The 19,339-nt window shown below is 32.3% G+C and overlaps 3 protein-coding genes across 4 annotated transcripts; 1 reads left to right on the forward strand and 2 right to left on the reverse strand.

Moving 5' to 3' along the window:
• Positions 1 to 1,883: 1,883 nt before the first annotated feature.
• Positions 1,884 to 4,396, reverse strand: LOC128199957 (uncharacterized). The gene has a single exon (XM_052898958.1). It carries the CDS (start codon positions 4,394 to 4,396, stop codon positions 3,029 to 3,031), a length of 1,368 nt encoding a protein of 455 aa, XP_052754918.1. The 3' UTR covers positions 1,884 to 3,028.
• A 1-nt stretch (position 4,397) lies between these two features.
• On the reverse strand, positions 4,398 to 7,458 carry LOC113521198 (U6 snRNA phosphodiesterase 1). Of its 2 annotated transcripts, none has more exons than XM_026906661.3 (5): positions 7,268 to 7,458; positions 7,018 to 7,154; positions 6,062 to 6,239; positions 5,186 to 5,348; positions 4,398 to 4,571 (listed from the first exon to the last, which is right to left on the reverse strand). In XM_026906661.3, exons 1-5 carry the CDS (start codon positions 7,348 to 7,350, stop codon positions 4,398 to 4,400), a joined length of 735 nt encoding a protein of 244 aa, XP_026762462.2. In that variant the 5' UTR covers positions 7,351 to 7,458. The 2 variants fall into 2 exon arrangements, with proteins under 2 accessions (XP_026762462.2, XP_026762461.2); XM_026906660.3 differs by having other exon boundaries at positions 6,062 to 6,245; positions 7,268 to 7,456.
• A 6,362-nt stretch (positions 7,459 to 13,820) lies between these two features.
• LOC113521364 (protein ecdysoneless homolog) lies at positions 13,821 to 17,411 on the forward strand. The gene is made up of 3 exons (XM_026906887.3): positions 13,821 to 14,158; positions 15,306 to 15,508; positions 16,083 to 17,411. Exons 1-3 carry the CDS (start codon positions 13,960 to 13,962, stop codon positions 17,349 to 17,351), a joined length of 1,671 nt encoding a protein of 556 aa, XP_026762688.2. The 5' UTR covers positions 13,821 to 13,959; the 3' UTR covers positions 17,352 to 17,411.
• Positions 17,412 to 19,339: the final 1,928 nt, after the last annotated feature.

Genomic DNA, 19,339 nt, shown 5'->3' on the forward strand with positions numbered 1-19,339 from the left:
TCGTCGGTAAACAGTGTACAGGAATAAATTGTTACATATACGAGGTTTGTCCGGAAAGTACGTATAAAAGTTTTTTAAAAATTTTATTTTACAATTATTCAGGTAAATCAATTTTATCCCCTTCAAAGTACTCCCCCTGTGACATAATGCACTTGTGCCAACGCCGTTTCCACTGTGAGAAGGCTCCTTGAAAGTCCTCTGGTTGTAGGTTTCTCAGCTGCCCCGTCGTAGCTTTTTTTATCTCATTTATGTCCCCCAAATGCCGCCCCCGAAGTATCACACGGGGCCAAATCCGGCGAATAGGGGGGGTGTTCGGTCACCGTAATGGAATTTTTACTCAAAAACTCACGGACAACAAGAGAGGTGTGGGCAGGGGCATTGTCGTGGTGAAGAATCCAACGCCCCTCTCGCGCCAATTCTGGACGAACTCGTGCCACACGAGCTTTGAGGCGTCTGAGCACATCGACGTAGAATTTTTCATCAACTGTCTGGCCTGGAGGGACGAATTCTTGATGGACAATCCCCCGAACATCGAAAAAAACAATCAACATTGTCTCGGCCCTCTCTGAATCTTTTTAGCCACTTGTGGACGGTTGGTTCCTTCACAGCATCATCCCCATAAACTGTTCTGAGATCGGCAAAAATTTCTGCCGAGTTTCGAGAGAAACTTGATTACGACGCGCTGCTCTTCAACGGAAGCGGCTCCATGCCGACGGGGTTTCGTTAAGAGGTAACTTCACAGATGGCGTGACAAATTGTTGAAGCATTGTTAGGGACATACTTACCTGGCCTACTCCTCTTTCTCGCATTCCAGAACACTTTTATACGAACTTTAGACAGACCTCGTACATGTCACTTAGTAAAAAGTGAGGTTAACCACTTATGAGTATTTGTCTAAACTCATATAAAATTTGATTAAAATATCTACAGCATTATTGCTGACTTGGCTCTAACATTGATTGGGAAAACTTATACTTTTATAGAAAATAAGAAATTGCGTGGATTAATACGTAGATATCTACGAGTAATATATATAGCTGTATTTACATATTACTCAGTTATAATTGTTCTTTTTAACCTACGTATTAATGTCGAATAGGAACCTATGCATTTGATTAATATATTTTTGAAGAGTCTATTTTACTAATAAAAAAATGTTGATGAAAATCTTTGTTTATTTCCTTTATTGTTCCTTAGCAGGTGTTCGATTATTTATACTATTAGAATCTTGTTAATTTGTAGGGTTCCGTACCAAAATACAAAATGTACAAAGGACCAATTATAGGGGAGAGGGAGTAATAGTAATGTAGACGTTAATCCCCATTGCTAGCAATATATTCTGTCAGGTCGACTCCACGCGGTTCCCTCTGGAAACCATCGAGATTAATTCTTATTGAATACATCAGGATAGATCAACTGATCTGCTTTCATCGTCATCAATTATGTCGCTGGTGCCCGTGTATATGACGGTAGCGTAGGCAGGGTTACCATTCCATTTTCATCCATAACAAAGTAAACTCTTATAGTGCAATTTTATCGGACGGCCAACGTTCGTCTGTCACAGCGATACATCTCAGCAACTACTACAGCTAACATTGATTTGAAATGGTTTTACATTTTTGGTCACATCGAAAAGCCGACAACCGATTGGTAGGAAAATTTCTAGAGTGGCAACCCCGTACAGGCAAACGCAGTGTAAGACGACTCCCCACTAGATGGAGTGACGACTGACAACCTCAAATGCATTGCAGTAAGTCAATAGATGCAGGTGGTTCGGAACCTTTCCTTATGGCAGTCTATATATACTTACATTTGCTGTGTGATTACATTACCATCACTTAACACACTCACTCTTAAAATTCAGTAAATAAATATGATTTAAATTTATTAAAATATATTTATTATTCCTTGTTAAAAAATTAAGTCTATATGTACAATATTATAAATTCGTATCTCAAAATTTTAAAAGTACGATAAAAAATAATTGAAGACTGTAATGTAGATAGGTTACAAACATAAATATACGATTGGCAATTTTGCCGTGTGGTCAGCATAGAATGGACGAACCCTTCCTTTCCTGTGGGTGTAGTAAGAGGCGACTAAGGGAACCTAATAGTCGAAGCACCCCTCGACCAGCAGCTTTATCTTCGAAAAGTACAGTAGGAGTACAAACAAAATAAATTGTGATTAACTTTTTGAAGTGTAATTAATTTTAAGTGAATGTACTTGGTGAAAATGTGCTGTATCTGGATATAAATTAAGAAAAAAGAACATGCTTTATTTTGCTTTATTATAAAACCATTACAAATATTTTGCACCAGAATTACACAGATTAAAATTTACAATATAATCCAAACGTAAACGTTAAAATTATTACAAAAACGTGGATTTTTGCTGCTTCAATTCCATATAAAATTTGAATTATATTTACATATATTACACTGATACTAATATAACTAATATGTTGTTTCATTTTTATGATAGCATTGTAAATGTGAGAACGTGAGTACGTTTACATCTACGTTTATGGTAAGTACAATAATTACAGAGGAATAAAAAACTGGTTTAGGACTTTAAAAACACAAAATATGTGCGTAATGTAGTAGTTCTGAAAATTAAAGATTATGAAATAGTACCTACTTAGATATTGATATATTAATTTTCGTGCAAGAATGCCCCATTGCATTCCATTTTTAGCTTAATGTGATCATTTCCCTTGACTAATTTCTGTACAAGTCTTGTAATGGTTCTAAATTATTGCATATAAATAGAAAACTATTTCAACTGTACTTGTTAAACGTATCATTTAAAAGTTTTCTTATTTTTAGGAATCTTATCTGTACTCAAACTATCCCTCTAGCTATCTAACTCTAATATACTTTTGCTTTTTTACATTACCAATAATTACACAGGTTAATCGTAATGCATATACCAAGCTGAAACAACAGTAATAGTATACGATTAACCTTGTAACCGCCTAAGGTAAGCCCTAATTTTAACAGTGGAGGACATCACTGACTTATAATATTTACAGTTTAATAAAAGATGGCAATGTACCTAACTTACATCTTGATGGTTTAATAATTTCATATTTTTCACACTCATTATCACTATGTTTCGCATCCTTATAATATCGACACTCTACCTCGTCACTGTTCTCTTTGTGATTTTTTAGCAATGAAGTAGAACTAATTGGTTCTAATTGATTAGGGCCTTTATTTGTGTTATCTGAACACTTACTAACTTTCTGTTTATTTGCTTTGTTCTTATATTTGTTTTCTATTTTTAAACATTTTGGTTTGTTCACATAATTTGGATTTACATGCCTATTCAAACATTTGTCACCCTTTTCACAATATCCTTTTATAAAATCTGCACAAACTTTGGTTTTCTCATTTAATTTTACATGTAGATATGGGCATCCTTCTTTTGTACACATCCCCTGTAAATAAAAGTAACAAGTGGGCATCTTTTTCAATGTTAATTCATGAGAAAGAAGGCACTCCTGATCATGACATATTCCTTTTAAGAATTTTCGGCATATGGACACATGTTTCTTATCATGCATATATTCGCAGTTTCCGAGTTCCATTCTCAAGCATTTTCCATATTTTTTAAATAAGGGGCAAGGAATGTTGTTTTTCTTTAATTTTCCTTTAATATTTTTTAATTTTGCTTGACTGTTTAATTTAATCATATTTTTTAGATCTCTGTGTGCTTTGTTCATTTTTGTACTTCTTAAATTCAAATCGGATTTACATAATTCGATATTTTGTTTCACAAGTTTAAATCGACTGTTTAATTTAGTTTGCAAGTTAATCATGTTGTCGTATTTTTTATTAACTTGCTTGGTCGTATTTAATATGCTCGCATATGGTAATTTCACATGAGCAGTATTATTTCTTTCCAAGGAATTTGTAGTGTTTCTGACATTTAGGCGAATTGACTTATATTTACTTATTTTCACTTTTGTCTTAGTTTCATCTAATTTCTGAATGCCTTGTAGTTTACTAACCTGTCTCACTAAGCAGTATCGAGATTTAATCATTGTAGGTTGCAAAATTGAATTGTGTTTATTATCAAATGATGAATTATCAACAGCTTGCTTTTGCAATTTAATATTTTTATCGTAATTCAATTTATTAAGAATTAGTTTACTTTTCGACTCCAAATCAGTTGTTTGATTTGTTTTAATAAAATTTGGATTAATATAAATTCGCATATTACTTTGCCAATTCTTTCCAGTACCATATTGGGAAAATTTTGGATTGATGTGCATAATATTATTTGTTGGTAATGTTTCATTTCTAGTTTTTATATTTCTGTTAAAATTCGGATTTATAAACACTTTCATAACACTGCTTTTCTCCATATTTTCATGATTATATGCAGCCATATTAAATCAAAGAATATTGAAAATATTTGTTTCCAATTTTACAGTTCACTTTACTTATACATATAGGTCCAAGATTTTTATGCAGTAAAATATTATTTAATTTGTCTAAAATATTTGTGAGTTTAGTTTTCTTATTTCCGTTTATCCATAATATGCTCATGTGAAATGAAGGATTCTGAAATGAAAAAAAGTAATAATATTATAAATGTCATCATACAATTGTCATGAAATTTGATATACACAGTATATGGAATGTAGGATATTAGTTACTTTTTATGCATATCAATCAACATATCCCAGTCATGCAGACAAAGTCGTGGGTAATAAATAGTTGATAATTCAGAATTAAGTAATGGATACAGTTTACAAGTGCTTTATATTATAGATGCAAACTATTGAACTGATTTAATAAGATATTAAAATATTTATAAACAGTAAAATACAATTGTCGGTACTAGATGGCACTGTAGATGATTATGTAGATAATTATAATTGTTACATCTGAACCTTAAAGTCATGGATTTAAGCTTATAATTTGGCCATTGTACACATGTACTATTCCATTATGTGAAGGTTTAATATACCATCTAGAAATTAACCTCAACCGATTTTTATGATTGACATCACTCTCTTAACAATTTAAATGTAAAATAAAAATAATGAACTCCAATTAAATATTTAACAACAATGCTGTATGGTTATAGTATGAATTCTACCACTGATAGTATTAATAATAAAATTATGGTGAAGATTTGTAATGAGGCGGACAATTTGATTCAACATACATACCTCATAGAATGTTGGCAATTTATATTCTTTTAATATATTATCAATTTTATCTGTAATATTCAACAAATATTTATTACTGGAGTGATCAACTTCTAATGCAATAAATGTCCTGGTATTTTCTTCATTGCAGTAAATTTTAACAGTGTCAAAAAGCAATTTAAAGCTGTAAAAAAAAAGGAAAAAATGTTAAGCAGATTATCTATTTAAATAAACTATCTTCTTAATATCTCAGAGATCAATTATTAATCTAAACCATAGTTCTACAATTTAATCAATAGTAAGAAAATATTTTATTGAGATTTATTTTGATCATACCTCCCTCCAAATCAGTTTTGAGCTTATATTATGTACACAATTGTCCTACTTTTCTGTCTTTTCAATGTTTATATTGTTGACAATTTTTAAATAAAAAAATAGACAAAGCCATTGTAGAGTGTAAAACAAACTTTCTCTGATTATTGTTTTTATAATTTAAGCCAGAGAAACATTCATTTTCATGATAAGTATAGCTCAACACTGGCCAAATTGGCACTTAGTATTCTTTTCCTGTTGGAAGTCATTATATTCACTAATAAATCACTAAATTGATACACAAAGATTAAAATTTCAGATCTCTGTGAATGCACTTTTTGCATTATCAGAAATATTGAAAATTGCTTAATTGTTATTGACAATTACCAAATAATTACAATATAAGTATGAACCCTTTTAATGGATACCACCTATATACCTATTATAGAATAGATTAAGCAGTTGTATAGTATAAAGCATCAAGCATACCTAACAATATAAGAATATACATAACACTTGTGACAAAAGCTCTTCAAATGGAAATATTGGCTATAACACATGTCTAATGATTTACATAATACATACCTTCCAGTATTAGATAGTATTGTCTGTAAAGAACTAGTGAATGATGTAATCAAATGATATTGAAGTACAATAGTTTTTGATAAACTTATATGAAAATCATCACACTTAAAACATGGTTCATCTATATCAGACAGCTGTGTTTGTAATTTGTTTATCAAATTTAAGAAATTCTCCTCACCTGTATCTGAAATTAATATCATTAATATATTTTTTTTGCAATATGAAAGTAAAAAAAAAAACATGTTCTCTAAACAATATTTTATTTGTTTAATACTTTATTGTACACACTAATTTATGCATAAAAATATGGCAGAAGTAATCAAATGTATAAAGGCATGGTTAACTCTAAAAGAGTTCTCTTCCAGTAAACCCAAAGTGGAAAAGAACATCTATGTCTGCAAGCAGAGCAGTGTACAATAAAGTGACTTTCAAACAAAAGAATTAGATAAACTTAAGTTTATACATATTTAATTACATCATATTTAATCACATATATACACACATACATACAAACACATAGAAGATACTCTTTAAGCACTTTTAAAAATATTTAGTGATTGACTCTCATGAATGGACGTGCACACATGTATGAAAACCAAAGAATCCATGTATATAGCATATAGCCGAGTGAAAAGAGATTTGGAGGATAAGAAACTTTGTTGAATAGTAGGAAACACCATGGAGATTTAGAAAATCTAATCATTCATGAAAATAGGATGGAGAAGGGTTATATAGAATGGAATATAAAAATTATATTATATAAAAATCTCCACACCTAATTGATAGCCATTTTAATTTTATTCTATAGATGGAGACATGGTCGTATTTATATAGACCATAAATAAGGAGTATGCACAAATATGCAATCTCTCTAATTTGTTCAAAAGCTTTTAAGTTGCAATTTACTATTTAAAGCTAACATTCATAATAGGTAAACATAAAAATAGAAGACATACACTGAATATAAACAAAACTAGCCCAATTCCCCCTCACATGAGGGAAAGAACGAATTCGTCCCGAGTGTAATTCACAGTTATCAACATATTTCTCAGTAGAAAAAACTGGTATAGCACTTAAATCTGGTAAACGTAATCTGTAAAAAAAAAACCATATTGTTTTTTCTATACAAGGTCAGTTGTGTACCCTCAGATTATGCTGTATAATCTAAAGGTATACCATTTATCGCCAATCGACACAAAATATTACTTTTTATATTTTGGTGGTTTTGTATCACAATCACTTTCTTCGGAATTTGATTCGTATTCACAAAGAGAAGATAAAGCAGACATTTATAAGAAAAAGTTAATAAAAACAAAATTCAATTCGGATCGCAATAAATAAAACAATTTATTTTAATATATTATGTCACAGATTAAAGAACACAGATTAGAGTGTGTTTATAGAAGCGTACCCGACTTTACTAATTCGACTACTAATTATTCGACTGAGGAAATCACTCGAAATTATTCAAATAATTTTTAAATAATTTCGGTATCATTGACACGATTGATGCAGACTAGAATGGGGATTTCGTAGGTAGTAGATACAGGGTAAGAACTTTGTTGTAATTAGTTACTAATTAATAAAATCAATTGAATACACAAAAGTTAGTATATTACTAATTTAGTTTAAAATTAATAATTACTAATTCATCGAATAACATTATCATTCGGATTTGCGCATTAGTAATTTAAAGCTATGAACAATATAGTGTAAAGTTACATTACATTAAGGATAACAGTCCATGTAGTGTCGCCAGACAAATGTACTATGTACTAGACTTCACCAAAAATTGAACCACAAATACTCTAAAGTCGCCCAAACTTTTTATTGCAATATAGCTTTAAATCGCCTAAAGACTTTCCACCTCACCTCGACCTTCTCGTAAAGTGCCTGTAAATAAAATCAATCAAGTATGAGTTAAACTTACTCGCTGAGATTCGTATATAAGTTATTTTGTCTCACTACCTTACTGTATTTCTTATATGAAATATGCACTTGATAGATATTATTATTGCTATTGTAAAATCATAAAAATCTTAAAAAACAATTTCAGTTATATGATTCAGTTTTTTTTAGAACCATATAGTATAAAAAAATAATTTTGGCAATTTTTATGTAGCTTTAATAGAATTTTAGTAGAAGGTCATGCTTACCCTAAAATTGTTTAGTACTTACCCCAGGATGTGAGCGAAGGTTCGTAAAGACATGTCTAAGAATACATATACGCCTTTTAAGGGACTAAGCCGAAGTGTGAGCAATGCATATATCTGCGATCCAGTGGTATGATCCACGTCGCCGTCCATCTCTTTGTCACAGTGCTGTATTTCAGCAACTGCTAGTGATATCCAATAAAAATTTTAAATAGTTCCAGATAGTATATTGGTCGACAGTCGACCTTGCAGTGGAATATCACATAAAAGGGTTTTATTTGCTACTACCATAACAGACTGTTATAGTTCTGTTTCAAAATGATATAAAGGAACCCTTATATTGCATGTAAATTTATCCGTCTGTTATAACGCTTTATATTAGTAACTTATAATTTAATTTATATAATAATAATTATTATATATAATTATTAGACTTAGGTCCAACCTCAAAAGGTGTACTCAAAATTTCAAAATAATTCAACTGGGGTTTTACATGAAATTACTTCATTTGTACATTTTAAAATTGACATTTATTTTAGTATCATATAGTTTTTAACTTTTGACCTAGTTTTGCCGTCCAGTCTTTAATGTTCAAAAAAGTATGGCTCTAAAAAAGAAATTACGAATTATAATATCAATAAAAATAACTGTTAGGTGTTTATTTTATATAAGAAAAAAACAAGTGATTTTTTTTTTTATTACTTCATAAATCAATACAATTCAAATTGTTTTGCTTTTTGCGGAATACATTCTTAAATTGTTTACAGGTAAGTTATTGGGCGAAGAGAAGGGGGTAGGGGTATATTTGAGTGATTTTAAGTTATATTACAATGGAAAAAATTTAGTCGACTTTGTTAAGAACCTCTTTGGTTCAATGGCAGGCGATATGCATTCTAGCAGCGCTTGTCAATGTAAAATAAAGAAAAATAATATTTGAATAAATATGACAGATTACCCTTTTGTCTTATATACTATGAACATTGACTAAACTTTCTAACTGACTAATATTAACTAGTGTAGGTAACCAAAATCCTAGTCCTGGTTTTCCTTAACACTGATCCTGATCCCGGCGTTGCTTAATACTGGTGAGTGCTACTACCAATTTCCTATATTAGGTTATGGGCTAATACCAAACTTCAAAATGGATGTGTCGAAATTTCAAATTAATAAACTAGAAGGTGAAAATTGGATACATTGGAAGTATCGCATGTCAGCACTATTAAGGGGAATAGACGGTTTAACGGATGTAATAAATGGATCAATTAAAAAACCGGAAATGCCAGATAGTAGTGCTGGGGATTCAGCAGCTATGGCTAAGTATGAAGAGGACTTACGAAGCTACACTAAGTTGGATAGTATAGCTGTACTTGTAATTACAAATAATATTTCTGATAATATCCTGGATAAAATTCTAAGGTTAACGACCGCAAAGGAAATATGGGATGAATTGCATCGCCTATACGAAGGTGTATGTGAGGACCGCCTGTATGATTTGTGTTTAGAATTTTTCAGATATAAGAAAAATCCTGCTGATGACATAGCTTCACACATCTCGAAGTTGAAAAATCTGTGGTATAAGCTCAAGCAAGAATTAATGAAAGAAGAGGAAGGTAAGGATTTACCTGAAGTTCTATTAATTTGTAAAATCTTGGATACTTTACCTGAAACATATTTTTCATTCAAGTCAAGTTGGCTGTTAATGTCTAAAAAGGATAGGAATATAGAGAATATCACAAGTCAGCTGTGTGCGCATGAAAAGGCACTCGGTAACAATGTAGACGGTGAATCTAGTTGTGAGGCCTTTGCTGTCAAAGGAGTCAAGAAGAAACCTAGTAAGTGTGAAGACAAAGGTAGTAATAACAAGGACAGTAGCAAAAAGTTTAAACGCTTTGGTTGCAAAGAGGTTGGTCACCTTAAGAAAGACTGTCCTAAGAAAGTAGTTTCTCGAAAAGATTGCAGTAGTAAGGGAATTAACATGATGTTACTGACTGTGAATTCGGCTGAAAGTAGTATTGTAGATCGTGACCATTGGAATGTGGATAATGGGGCTAGGAATCATGTTACAATGCGGAATGATATCTTTCAAGATTTCGAATACTTCAGTGAAGGTCATACTGTAACTACGGCAGACAAAAATGTGATCAAGGCAGTAGGCAAAGGATCAGTTTGTATTGAGGCCGATGTTAATGGACATACTGTGAGATCGACTTTGAGAGATGTTTGGTATGTTCCTCAGATAAGTAGAAATCTGTTTTCTGTATTATCGACGCAAGATAGGAATCCAGGTAGCGTGTTTGAATCACGGGTCACTACTTGTACTATGAAAATAGGAGGAATGATTACTGTGACAGGAAATAGGGAGAGGTATGGAGGATTATATAAGCTGAATTGTAGAGTCGTACGCCTATTAATATGTCAGTAAATTTGGTACAGAAAGTTGATATATTGCAACTTTATCACGAACGTTTTGGTCATCAAAATAAAAGACATATAAGAAGTCTGATAGATAGAGAGTTGGGAATAAAAACAAAAGATAGTGAAGAATTATGCGAAGGTTGTATCTTTGGAAAATCTCACAGACAAAAGTTTGGTGTACGAGATAAAGCTACGAAACCTGGAGAACGCATACATTCGGATGTTTGTGGGCCCTTTCCATCTAGTTATTCCAAATTACGATATTTTGTACTTTTCAAAGACGAATATACACGTCATCGTTTTGTGTATTTTCTTCGGAATAAGTCGGAAGTACACGAGAAATTGAAACAGTTTCTAGTTGAAGCTAAAGTAGCTGGTCATGTTGTTAAGGAACTATTGAGTGACAATGGTGGTGAATTCGACAATGCACAAGTACGGAAAATATTGGTGGGAAATGGAATAAAGCAAAGACTGACGATGCCGTATACACCGGAACAAAACGGAAATAGTGAAAGAGATAACAGAACGATCGTGGAATGTGCTAGAGCTATGATGCATGCACATGAAAGGTTACCTGAAACTTTGTGGGCTGAATTGGTGAATACTGCTGTATATATTTTGAACAGGACAGGGCCAACGTCAGTGGAACACAAGTCACCCTCAGAACTTTGGACTGGTATAAAGCCAAGGATTAAACACATGAGGATTATTGGGTCATCATGTTATGCTCACGTGCCTAAACAGACTCGGAAAAAATTACATAAGAAAGCTATGAAATGTATTCTAATAGGGTATGATAATGATGATGGATATCGTCTCTGGAATGGTTCTACTGGTTTAGTAAGGTCAAGAGATGTGACATTTGATGATATGTCTCTGCTTAGAGGTGAATCACTGAAGGTGTCTGAACCCATGCAAGCAGAATTTCCTAGCAATGTAATTGAGTTGCAACCTTTGGCATTACAAAAGATAACTCAACAGAGGAATGATGAAAAATTGCCTCATGTAGAATCTTCTGATGCTCAGAATATTGTAATTGATAATGATGAAGTTGAAGGTCTTGTAAACAATGATGAGTTTATTGATAGAGAAGACACTTCTGTTATTAATGAAGATATATTTGATGATGCAAGAAGTAATACGCTAGAACAAACTATTGAATGTGGGGGAGTATTAGAAGGAAATGACGAAGCCGAGCTTCACGAAACTATGGATGAACATGAGATTATAGAGGAAAGTAGTCGTATTCTTAGAGATAGGTCATCGCTTCGTCTACCACAGAAATTCAATGATTTTGTTCTATATAATATAAATGGAGAGAGCACTGGTAATCAACTGGAACCTAATAGCTACAAGGAAGCTGTGAGAAGTGCTGAAAGTAAACTTTGGAGAAAGGCAATGGATAAGGAAATTAATTCTCTGAAGGAAAATAAAACTTGGGTGTTGGTAGATCTCCCGAAAGGTCGGAAAGTAATACCCTGCAAGTGGTTTTTCAAGGTCAAATTAAATGCTGACGGGAATGTCGACAAATACAAGGCTAGGCTTGTTATTAAGGGATATAGTCAGAAGAAAGGCGTGGACTATTATCAAACATTCAGTCCTGTAGCAAGAATGGCGACCATTAGAAGTGTATTAGCTGTTGCCGCTAGTGAACAGATGCATATGGCGCAATTTGATGTATCCACTGCATTTCTGTATGGCGATCTTGATGAAGAAATCTACATGCGACAGCCGGAAGGTTATGAAGATAACTCTGGTAAAGTTTGTTTACTGAAGAAAAGTCTTTATGGTTTGAAGCAGGCACCTCGGTGCTGGAACAAGCGTATATTAGATTTTTTCAAGGAAATCGGTTTGAAAGTATCTGATGCTGATCCATGCCTTTTCACAAGAAAGGAGTCTAGCGAGAAGCTCATTGTGGCTCTTTATGTGGATGATGGTTTGGTAGCTGCGTCTAATCAGAAACTGATCGAAAATTTCCTAAAAGATTTAATGGGAAAATTTAAAATCACAACGAAGACTGTATCCTACTTTCTCGGTATAGAGATAATAACCAGAGAAGACGGCATAAAAATTCATCAGAAGTGTTATGTGAACAAAGTTCTTCGACGGTTTGGGATGGACAGCTGCAGACCGGTGCATACACCAATTGTTAGAGACATGTCTCAAAACCGGGATAAGGTCGACATGAGTAATATGTTGTTGAATTATAGACATATTGTTGGAGCCTTAGCATATCTCATGGTTGGAACAAGACCTGACATTGCATTTGCTGTTAGTGTCGTCTCAAGAAATTTGGAAAATCCAACTGAAGACGATTGTGTAAAGCTGAAACGGATTCTGCGTTATTTACAACATACGCAAGATATGGGTATTTTGTATCAAAAGGACTATAAAAAGGGCATCATAGAGTGTTATAGTGATGCTGACCATGGAGGAGACGTTGGTACTGGAAGGTCAACTTCTGGAGTACTGTGCATGTTTGCTGTTGGTGCTGTATCTTGGATGAGTCAAAGACAAGCAAGTGTTGCAATTTCAACCACTGAAGCAGAAATAGTTGCAGCCAGTGAAGCAGCTCGAGAATGCATTTGGCTAACTAGGATACTAAGCGAACTTACTGAAATACAGTATCCTCCTGTATTACAAGTGGACAATGAAGCCGCGGTGAGACTAGCGGAAAATCCTGAGTTTCACAAGAGAACAAAACATATTCTCATCAGGCACTTCTTTGTTCGAGAACTTGTGACAAAAGGTGATCTCATGGTTCAGAAAATTAGCAGTGAGTGGCAGCTTGCGGATATTTTTACCAAAGCTTTACCAAAGCCAAGGTTAGAGAAGATTAGTAAGCTGCTAGGATTACACATCGAGAGAAGATGTTAAGAACCTCCTTGGTTCAATGGCAGGCGATATGCATTCTAGCAGCGCTTGTCAATGTAAAATAAAGAAAAATAATATTTGAATAAATATGACAGATTACCCTTTTGTCTTATATACTATGAACATTGACTAAACTTTCTAACTGACTAATATTAACTAGTGTAGGTAACCAAAATCCTAGTCCTGGTTTTCCTTAACACTGATCCTGATCCCGGCGTTGCTTAATACTGGTGAGTGCTACTACCAATTTCCTATATTAGACTTGAGGTTAATTAGGATAAATACAAATTAACTAAATTTGGTTTAGCTAATTTCGATTTATTTTATGTGGCAACACTGATAAGTTGTTAAATTGCTCATTTATTTTAACCTTTTGTTTATTTTTCTTGTTACATGTATATAATTTTATTTAAAAAGTACTTACCTAATTAATGCTACAGTTTATTATTAAAAAATATGGAAGACACTTCAATTGCTTACAGTGACGATAGTGTACATTGTTATTTTTACTCTTCGTTATCAAAAGTGGACGCATCCTATTGGGAAAGATTATGCGAGAACATTAACAAAACAATTGTAATTTTGTCAGAGGATCATATATGGCATAGAGATGAATTTAGAGTGCACATCCCATTACATGATAATAGCCATGGAGGTAAGTAGTTAAATATTAACAAAAATACTTTAATCATCATATGTGATACGTAATAATTAACTTAAAAGTTTTAATTGTGATCTACCAGGGGAGGAAAGGGATTGTTAGTAATGCGAATCAATCCCATTGCTGTTATGTTGTGCATATACCCTGTTAAGTCAATCTCCATGTGGTTCCCCCTGGAAACCATCGCTCTGGATTCCAGATATATTTATTTATATAAACTAGCAACCACTGCCAACAAACTAAAAAGCTTTCAGAGGCTAGCTTGTTCTTCAGTCAGCGGCTGCATGAAAGCCACTCCTACAACAGCCATAGAGGTGGCTTTCAATATGACACCCTTAGATTTACACAGCAGGATGTGGTGATCAAAGCAATCTATGCATCTTTTATCAAATTTATCATGGGGAGTACTCAGAGAAATTATTCGGATTGATACTGGCTGCTGATTTTCACCACCGTATAAACCGCCATAAACTAAAGTTTCATCCTGACCATCTGAATGAGTGGCAGTCTTCCACTGTGCATTTTTCAAGGCACTTCCATGCACAACCATGCTTTGGAATCAATTTCCAGCAGCAATATTTCTGAACCGATACGAAAAGAACCTTTAAGAAAAGAGCATATTCCTTTTTAAAAGGCCGGCAGCACACCTGCAATTCCTCTGGTATTGTGAGTGATTATGGGCAGCGGTAGTAACTTACCATCAGGTGAGCCGCATGCTCGTTTGCCCCCTGCGTTGTAAAAAAAAAACAATCTTAAAACAAAATATGAAACTGTGGCCCCTCAATGTTTAAAAATCCTCGGAACGGTGAGGTCGCTCTGTGAGGCCTGTGAAGATCCCAGGAAGCTTTTGTGCTTCTGGGCAGAACTGGGCTAGCTGTACTAACCACGACTTATACGCACAATGGTCCAAATGAAAGGCTAAGCGTGAAAAAGAGTCCAATTTACATTACTTTCTAGATGTACTTATCACTATGGGCTAGCTGATCTGCCTTTTCATTCTTACCTATAATATCTCGCTGTTACCCCGTCAGCATATATCATTAGCGCAGGCAACTTATTATTACATTATCATCCATTAAAAAAAATGTGACCTTCCCAAACTTTCTTTTTGATATTTTTGTTAATTATGAATGTGTTTTAGGTATTCCTTTCCATCTTGAAAGTTCAACTTGCTTCGGAGACAATATTGAAGATGAGTGGTTTATAGTTTATATTGTGTTGGAAATAACAAAACAGTTTAAAGATTTGATTGTTCAAATTAAGGATAATGATGGTGAATTTTTGCTCATAGAAGCTGCAGACCATTTACAATCTTGGGCAAATCCCAATACTACGGAAAATAGGGTAGGTATTTTTTAAGGTTTCCTACAAAATGTTACCTATTTCTTATCCATTTATTTGTATGTTATTTTATATCAATTTTAATATCTTTAAAAGCCTTTTAAATCCTATCTTCAAGGCCAATGTGGGGTAATCTGTCAGTGGGGTAACTTTATTTATGATAATTCAGTTAATAAAACACTACTGTAAATTTCTTCAAACTTAATGTCACAAATGGTGCAATGCACTGTTTGAAAGAAATAAATGGATGTGTCAGTCTTTTCAGTAGAACTTAATGAAAATGTAACAAAGTTTCGATGAGATTATTACAGAAGCATTCTCTAAATTAAATTAGAAATAAATTAAAATATTCCATTAATTAATATTTTTTTAGTTGTACCACTATAGCACATCAGTAGAGTGTGTTATGATGAGACTAATGTTTGTTTGATTGCATTTTTTTAAGTTTTATTAAAAACTTTATATTTTATATTATATATATATATATATATATATATATATATATATATATATATATATATATATATATATATATATATATATATATATATATATATTTAATTTTATTTTGTTCAAGGTTTATATTTACAGAAGTCAAATCCACTTGATACCTGATACAATAATAGACTTGTCTACTAAGGTAAATGTATCAGATGCAATAAAAATCATCACTAATGAGACTGAACAAACTAGAGTTTCTTCTGAAATACATCAATCAATTTTAAATCGTATTAGCGAGTATCCTCAAAAAATTAAAGAAAATCTACATAGAACAGTGGTAACTTTGCCTCTTGATATTGCTGCTCTGTTAATTTTAAAACCCTCTCTCATATCAGCAATTGTTAATGCATATTGCTCACATGATATGATTGATGTACAAGTATGTAAAAATATACAATTTGATAATTGTGTAACTACAGAGATAACTTTTACAAAATGTTTATATGCAATGTTAATACATTCTAAATTGATAAACATAACAAAATGTATAAAAATAATTAATAATGATAAAAGGTCTTTAATAGGATTGAAATTAGCATGTGGATATGAAATACTTACAAGAAATGTTTCAAATGATATTTTTTCCTCAAAAGGTTATTTGAATTTTTTAAATAATTTAAAGAGAAATGGCTATTTTAAAAATAATATAGAAGGATCAAAAATGTATACAGATTTATTAGACAAGGCTAAAAATTATTATAAATGCATGGAATGTCCAATAAATACATATTTGTCGAGCCAAATATTACAGATAATGTCTACTACAAATTTTTTAAAAATAAAAGAAACGTTAAAACAATTTAATAAAGAAGATTATACTGAAGACAATGAAGATTGGTTAAATATTAATCCAGAACAACTTAATGATCTGTTAAATTCACGTTATGGTAAACAAACTAAATTGAACAGTGGTGATATGATTTCATCTCAGACAATAACAACTAAATTAAAAGACTTTCTTAAACAGACATCAGATTTTGAAGGAGTCGAGCCTACCATAGACATAGATGAGAACAAACAAGTAATTGATTTTGATCCAGATGATTTTGTTAACTCTATAGAAAAAATGTTAAATATTATTTCTAGAGATAAAGATAACAGTGACGAAAATACTGACTTTAGTGATGATTCTGATGAAAGTCTACCAAATGAACTAGTAGAAAAAAAGAAAGATCTCAAAATGGAGAGAAATAATATAGAAGAGAGAGAAGCAGACAATACTTTTATTAATATCATAAAAAGTATGAAAGAAGAAGAGGGTTCATCTGGACCTTCTAGTAATTTATTAAGAACAGTGGGTATACATAAAATGGATTTATTAGATTCAGATGATGATTTAAATTAAAAGGTACGAGTATTTATGCAAGTAATATTGGAAATAAATATGTATTTGCAAAAACATAAATGCTGTTTTATTATAATTCAAATTGTTAAGGTTATTAAAACAGCTCACTTATTTGAAAGGATTCCATGTTTTGTATGTTTTATATCATTAATTCTTTGTAATTATATACCTACTTACTGTATAAAATATGAAACAGAAAAACGCTTATAGGGCATATATGTATATATATTTATTCAGAAAGTATTGTATGGAACTAGATTAATGACCAAACAAAAAACTAATTGAGAGCTATACGGAACAGAAATTTGATGTTAAAATTACATAATTCATATTGTTTAAAAATGTTAAAATATCGTTACTTTGGATTTTTATTGTAGTAATTATGACAAATAAAACGTTAAGCTCCATTTACTGGACCAATTTCGGTATAAACAAAAACTCGAAATTGTTTCCGCAAATTCGAAATTGTATTTCATGTTAGATTCCCTGGTTTTAAACAAGCGAAATCTTTAAAGAATAATATGAATCAAATTTGTAATAGAAAGTCTATTAAAATAATTATGATGCTCCATAAAACAGTAACTTCACGAAATAGTCAAAATAACTAAGTTAAAAGATAGGTTTAGAGAAATTTACCTGAAAGTACTTTACTGTACAAAATTCGTTGATTGGGTAACTTTGCTCCATCCATATTTCTGTCTTAACAAGTTGTTTGTACGCTGGTGCTATTGGTTTACGCTGGCGAGGCACCAGTGGAAATGATAGATAAGAATGAAGCAGGTTAGTTGGCGCATCCTGATGGTTTCTACGTGGAGGTCGACCTATAAAAGTATATTGCTAGTAATGGGCCTGTCAGATCAAATTACTGACGAACTCATTTCAATCATCATCACACATCTGTATTTAAAAATTGTGAAAAGTACTCGTTCGCCCGATCCTATTGCTCATGGTCTTTAATAAATAGGTACGTAGGTAAAGTATACCTATTCACATTATCGTAATGGTCCAGCTCCGCTCCAATAATGATCAATCTTCAAGAATTTTTTTGTGTAATATTGAACCTGCTAGTAAGATTGATAAATGCTCATTCTTTTATTCAGATCTGACTGAACCGAGATGAATGCATTGTATAATGTTTTACACATTACACAACAATAATAATTATATATTACGTAATGATTATTTCATTATAATACTAGCTGACTCGGCAAACGTTGTTTTACCATATACATTATTTTTAGAAATATACATGAAAATTTATCCTACTACAATTATTATATTGGATTGCCATCTTGCACCATATAAAAATCGCGATTAAAAAACAGGAGTTGATCGTAAAACGGTGAAAATTTGAGGTTGTATGTATTTTTCAATGTTAAATCATAATAAAATAAAAATAGAAAAATTTGTCTAAAAGTAAAAAAAATTTTTTTGGGGTCAGTCACCCTTATCATTGAGGGGTATGAAAAATAGATGTTGGCCGATTCTCAGACCTACCCAATATGCACACAAAATTTCATAAAAATCGGTAAAGCCGTTTCGGAAAAGTTTGGTAACAAACACCGTGACACGAAGAATTTTATATATTTTTTTTTATACCACAGGTGGCAAACAGTCATACGGCCCACCTGATGGTAAGTGATTACCGTAGCCTATGAACACCTGCAATACCAGAGGTATTATGCGTGCGTTGCCAACCTTGAAGAAACCTCTTTATATATAAGATTACAATATATATTTATTACAAGTTCAAAATTAGTAGGTACGTAAGTATGTTTAGATACCGTAAAATTTGGATGTATTTACCTACCTTTTGGTAGAGCACCAGTGAGTGATGATAGATGAGGATGCAGCAGGTTAGTTAGCCATTGTGACAAATTCAATAAGAATTATTCAAAATAGTTTCCAGGGGGAACCACGTGGAGGTCGACCTTATTTTTATGAATAAGGTCGTGCGAGTTTACTGAAGGGAGACTGTACAAAAATAT

The sequence above is a fragment of the Galleria mellonella genome, unplaced genomic scaffold, assembly GCF_026898425.1.
Source record: "Galleria mellonella isolate WM207_F2 unplaced genomic scaffold, CSIRO_AGI_GalMel_v1 utg55, whole genome shotgun sequence".
NCBI classification, from domain to species: Eukaryota; Metazoa; Arthropoda; class Insecta; order Lepidoptera; family Pyralidae; genus Galleria; species Galleria mellonella.

Excerpts from the sequence above, each read along its gene's own strand:
- LOC113521198 (XM_026906660.3), bottom strand. The coding sequence starts at position 7,350 with ATGTCTGCTTTATCTTCTCTTTGTGAATACGAATCAAATTCCGAAGAA. Across the intron at positions 7,155-7,267 it reads AAACCACCAAAATATAAAAA|ATTACGTTTACCAGATTTAA; the intron begins GTAATATTTTGT and ends TTTTTTTTACAG. Across the intron at positions 4,572-5,185 it reads AATTGCCAACATTCTATGAG|AATCCTTCATTTCACATGAG; the intron begins GTATGTATGTTG and ends TTTTCATTTCAG.
- LOC128199957 (XM_052898958.1), bottom strand. The coding sequence starts at position 4,396 with ATGGCTGCATATAATCATGAAAATATGGAGAAAAGCAGTGTTATGAAA.
- LOC113521364 (XM_026906887.3), top strand. The coding sequence starts at position 13,960 with ATGGAAGACACTTCAATTGCTTACAGTGACGATAGTGTACATTGTTAT. Across the intron at positions 14,159-15,305 it reads ACATGATAATAGCCATGGAG|GTATTCCTTTCCATCTTGAA; the intron begins GTAAGTAGTTAA and ends AATGTGTTTTAG. Across the intron at positions 15,509-16,082 it reads CCAATACTACGGAAAATAGG|GTTTATATTTACAGAAGTCA; the intron begins GTAGGTATTTTT and ends ATTTTGTTCAAG.